Genomic DNA, 5,403 nt, shown 5'->3' with positions numbered 1-5,403 from the left:
TTATCTATTCACAAACAGCTTGTAACACTCCAAAGAGAAAGGAAAACTTGAAATCACATCATATGACCCCTTTAATGAAATTATTACAGCAGAGGCACATTTGACATTTGTAAGCTGCTTACCTTTAAGCGCCACCTGCTGGCAGAGAGTGAATCTGAGTCTCATTCAGCTCAGCTTTCATGCAGAAATTATGTATAGTTTCACAAAACTGGTCAAATCATTCAGTTTTTGCTTCAAATTTCGAAATTATACAATCTAATTTAGATTAAAAACTGATCATGTTGCATGTATGCAGCATCATGATTAAAATGCAGTGGTTGCCTCATTTTAAATGGAAAGAGCACAGACAAAGCCTTATTTAGTTTATATGAAGAGATTTCTTTTAATTGTGTTACTTATGTATTTGATTTGGGGCTTGTTTTAAAATTTCTTTTAAACTTAAATTAAGTTTTGTTATTTACATTTACAGTAGCCTATATTTAAATTTTGTTATTTAGCAGACGCTTTTATCCAAAGCGACTTACAAATGAGGTCAATAAATCAAAACCAACAAAAGAGCAATAATATGCAAGTGCTATATTATTATAGTGTTTCAATTTCACAAAGAAACGTACAGTATTTTGTCCAAGCAATAATAAAAGGACACATTTAATTTATAATTTGTCTTAAATCTCATTTTGTTAAAAAAAAATCGTGAATCGAATCGTGAAATCAAAATCGTGAATCGAATCGTGAGTTGAGTGAATCGTTACATCCCTACTTTCCAGTAGAAGAGAATGCTTTCATGTTCATTGGTGTTTTTGTTTTTTTTGTGTAGGCTCTTGACATTTTTCCATATGTCTTCATATTTGTAAATTAGATGTCTATATTGTGTCTGTCTGCCCAATTTCATTATGGAGCTAATATCGCCTGCCCTTTTCTCATTAGGTGTGATCCTGAGGGATTCCCATGGTGTTGCTCAGGTGCGTTTTGTCGCTGGCAACAAGATCCTTAGGATCCTGAAGTCCAAAGGTCTGGCTCCTGACCTGCCTGAGGATCTCTACCACCTCATCAAGAAGGCTGTTGCTGTGAGGAAGCACTTGGAAAGGAACAGAAAGGTAATGAAACAGTAATTCTTACTAGAGCATGTACTTGCATCTTTACAGTGCAGACTATAATTTGAAGATTTATGGGAAAATCAGTCCAATACATTTCAACTGGTTTGTCTCATTGTCACTTGTGGTCTTGCAGGATAAGGATGCTAAGTTCCGCCTGATTCTGGTTGAGAGCAGAATCCACAGGCTTGCCCGTTACTACAAGACTAAGAGAGTACTTGCCCCCAACTGGAAATAGTGAGTGTTTAATGACATTACAAGAAATTCCTTCACTTATATGAGGTGCACTTTTCATTGTCCCATTCTTCCCTTGTGAGAACTGAGATATTTCTGATGTGCTAGATAAACCTTGGAGGTAAATTAGCAGTTTGGCTTTATTATGCCAGCACTGCCAGTCCCCTTCACACAAAAACCTGCTTTGTATTTTAAAAATGTGTTTTTCCTGAATTTATTATCTGATTCATTTGTTTGTTTTCATCCACAGCGAATCTTCCACAGCTTCTGCACTGGTGGCATAAATTTGCAGTTTTTGGACAAATAAAAATATTTGGATCAATTCAAGTTTGTTGTTGCTGTCAGACTGATTTTCTTTACTACTGTTGGGCACAGAACTGTGTTGCAGTTTTTCAGTAGAATACAGTGGTTACATATGCATGTATTAGAAATCTGATCATGTAAATGTCCCATTCAGAATCCATCATAACTGAATATTCACTTTCAAATGGTTCATTTATGGTTGAAACAGTTGTGAAGATTTGTAAATCTATTGAAATTAATTTTTTTTAAATTATCATTTTACAGACATTTAAAGTGTGGCCAGCATTTTGTAGTACATCATGCTTTTGTGTAATTGACAGCGTAAGAACATTGAGAATAAATTAGTTTAAATTACTGCTCAAAATGGAAAAAAGGCAAGTGTGACCATTGCCACGAGCAAGAAGAAAGAAGCATGTTGATTTATTAGCCATTGTCTCATGGACAAGTTCAATGAATGGCTAGAGATTTAGTTACATGTCTAGCTGACAGATTAAAAAGAAATTCATGCTATATTTGGTATAAACACATTTTTAGCTAACTCACTAGGTGTGTGTCATTAGCATATAAGCAAATAGAAATTATTCTAAGGAGATTTTTCAATTAGATTAAGACTGGTAGCTCATACAGAGAAAGACGCGAGATTAAATTCTTTTTAAGGTGCTATATGTTGATATACTGCCAGAATAAGTGACAAAGTTAAGGATCTTGTCCAGTAGAGGTCAGTGCTCACTCACCATTTGAAATGTGCTAATGGTAATGAAATTAATCCAAAAGTGTTAAATGTCAAAAGATATATTGTCTGCATTAATCGATGCCGTAGAAAATAATATATTCTAAAATTAGTCACCTGGTGTAGCCTACAGTGTTTTTTTTTTTTATAAGTAGAGCAAATGGTCATTCGTTAAATATGTGAATAGGCTATATTTTCTGGTTAAGGATGTTTTTAGTCAGCCTTTCATTACCGAACCCTTTTATATCCTTTTAAAAATTTGATTGGTATCTTCAGTTAATGGAGTCTTTCTTTTATACATAAAGCCTTTAAATAATCGCTTTAAGCAGTTACTCAAAAGCTCTCTCGGTCTGTTTTGAACTGCACCATAACTCGTTTTCAGTTTGATTAAACATCATTTAGTACTGATAGAGGTCACATCACTGAGATGAGGTGTTTTAAATTGTGAAATGAAATAACATACACTTTCCACAAACTGTAGCTCCTACAAACTGCTTTCACCGTGTCATATGATGCGCTGACACTGTTTAGCACGTCTTGAGAATCGCCTACTGCAGATCACGTTATTCTGCATGCAGCGATTTAACTGCAGTTGCCTCTGTATGAACCTCTCCTGCAAGAGAGAAAAGTAATACTGAGTCACCTTGCAGCATTGTGAGCTGCTGGCAGTGGTGAGGAAACCATCAGCAGTACAATACTGCAGAGCTGCGCAGGACTGTAGCCCATTTCTGAAAGTGTGCGACTGCGAGGGATAGACAGAGAGTAGACGGAAGTCCTTTTAAGTGGCATTACAGAAAGCCCCCAATTCATACAAGCTTATTAGCCGGACATGTGCTGTGCTCTGTTGGAGGCATATGGCGTTTTAACATGGAACACGGTCAGGACCCACGGCGCTGGTGTGCCTCTGTAGGGTTACAGTTCTGTCAGTCACAGCTACTCCCAAATCAACTCGACCGCCCCTAAGAAGTGTCAGTCAAAGCCAAGGGACTCGCTGTGTAAAACTGCTGCTGACACAATATCAAAGTGCCCTCTGCAGATGTCATATTTTGATTCATTTTTACATTAACAAAAGTTTTCGGGGTCTTAGAAAATGAATGCCAATGTCTGCTTTCGAAATAATCTATTATTCATGTATTTCAATAGTGGGAGAAATGCATGTAGCTGAATGCTTTATTATTAAGATCAGTATGATCAGTATGAAATTATTTGTCAGAAAACAAACAGAAATAAACCCACAGCAGCTGCCTTTGTAAAATACTATAGGCCTATTACCTCAGCCACAAGCATCTTTTTCCATTGTGTTTCGTCAATGTCTCTTCTGATGGAGTTTAAGTCATCCTTAGGGGGAAATGTTGCATCAAACCAACAAAAGGCATGCCGACAAAAGTTCCCCCAACTCCAAAGGGATTCTGTGCTAAAATATTTATACAGCTTTCAAGTGTTTGATGTAGACACACAGCTGGAGTCAAATGGCTGTTCTTGGGGAGAACAGAGTGTAAAAACAGAGTGTAAATCAGGGATACAAGGGAAAAATCCTGTGTTTTGTTCAAGGGAAACAGATCACAAATTTCCCATTAATCCATGCATTTATCACAGCTAGTTCAATGATATGGCAACCATGATTTTACCAAGTCTGAAATGTTCCTGGATCAACATTCCTGCAACAACATTCTTTAAGAGGTTATAGTTTTTATTGAGATTTTATTTTGATTTTGTAATGTTTATTTTTAAAGAAATCTCTTATGCCAATTATGGCTGCATTTATTTGATTAAAAATACAGTAAAACAGTAATACTGTGAAATATTATTACAATTTAAAATAGGTGTTTTCTGAATGTATTTGTGATGGCAAAGCTGAATTTTCAGCATCATACTCCAGTCTTTAGTGTCATATGATCCTTCAAAAATCATTCTAATATGCTGATTTGGTGCTCAAGAAATATTTCTTTCTATCATCATCATTGAAATCATTTGTGCTGCTGCATATATTTTGTGAACATAAGGCTACAATTATTTTTTATACAAATGCTCTAGGAACAGGAAAATGTCTTATGACAAAATCATGTTTATCTATATGATATTTCTATGAAAAATTAAAACCCTCACTTCTGAACATGAAGTGATGTTTATTGTATTTTAAAATGCAACACACTATTCTGCCAGGATGTAAATCTTATGATGTCAATGAATTTATTAATAGTGAATACACTAAGATGAAATTTATTTTAATGTTGCCTCACCACTAATACAGTCCTTGTCTTGTCGTACATTGACATATGCAGTGTGACTTTGATCAGTGCCTCTTATACCAGGATGAATTTTATGGATGTCATGAGAAGACAGGGCAAGTCCAGTTTGGCACAGTGTAAGCATTATTGTATGTCATGGTTGAGATTGCTCATTCTCAGTGCAGCCAAAGGCAGTTATAAGTGATGGAGCCGATAGATTGAAACCCTATTCACCCTGGTACACACACAAACAAGAACAAACATCATGTCCTTCCTTACTGCTGCCTACACTGAATGACCTTTAGAGGTGCACTCTAGTTTTTTCTGTACTGTTACATATAAAAGCAAGAGCACTTTTTAAAAATGTTTACAGTGATGTACACTCACATGAGCGATTCCATGTCTTATCAGTAGCATATAAAAAGTTGTTTTGTTTTACACTGAACCCATTGCCTATTAACATATTCAACTTGCAGGACCAGCCAAACAGTCATTCTTTCTCTGTAAACCTCTATTTTTGGACATGTTTGCAAGGGGAATAATACATAAATTAATAATGGCTTATTGAGAATAGTGCATTTCTACAATGACATTAATAAAACACATTTCCTTTTGCATATCTTTGGGCTTATTTCCTGAACACAGCCATGAATTTATAAGCTTGCTGTTCCCATAGCACAATAACCACTAATAGCAATTGTGAAATATCCCCATCTGCTGTTTGAACTGCACTCTACATAATGTCATTATTTCCCATTCCCTTCACTCTCCAAAAGGTAAATGACTAATGTTTTTCCACTTTTATAGGTGATAT

General features: G+C 35.7%; 1 protein-coding gene across 1 annotated transcript in view; it reads left to right on the top strand.

Annotated features, from left to right (window-relative positions):
- Positions 1 to 1,655, top strand: part of LOC107700620 (40S ribosomal protein S13-like) — a 4,286-nt gene extending 2,631 nt beyond the window's left edge. The window contains exons 4-6 of the mRNA XM_016502351.1: positions 928 to 1,097; positions 1,231 to 1,331; positions 1,579 to 1,655. Of these exons, the coding sequence (XP_016357837.1) occupies positions 928 to 1,097; positions 1,231 to 1,331; positions 1,579 to 1,612 (305 nt within the window). The 3' untranslated portion in view covers positions 1,613 to 1,655. The remainder of the gene's footprint in view (positions 1 to 927; positions 1,098 to 1,230; positions 1,332 to 1,578) is intronic.
- Positions 1,656 to 5,403: the final 3,748 nt, after the last annotated feature.

The sequence above is a fragment of the Sinocyclocheilus anshuiensis genome, unplaced genomic scaffold (genome assembly GCF_001515605.1).
Source record: "Sinocyclocheilus anshuiensis isolate Anshui unplaced genomic scaffold, SAMN03320099.WGS_v1.1 scaffold1099, whole genome shotgun sequence".
Classification (NCBI taxonomy): domain Eukaryota; kingdom Metazoa; phylum Chordata; class Actinopteri; order Cypriniformes; family Cyprinidae; genus Sinocyclocheilus; species Sinocyclocheilus anshuiensis.
Note: the sequence above shows the minus strand (reverse complement) of the source record. Positions and strands in the feature narration are given on the sequence as shown.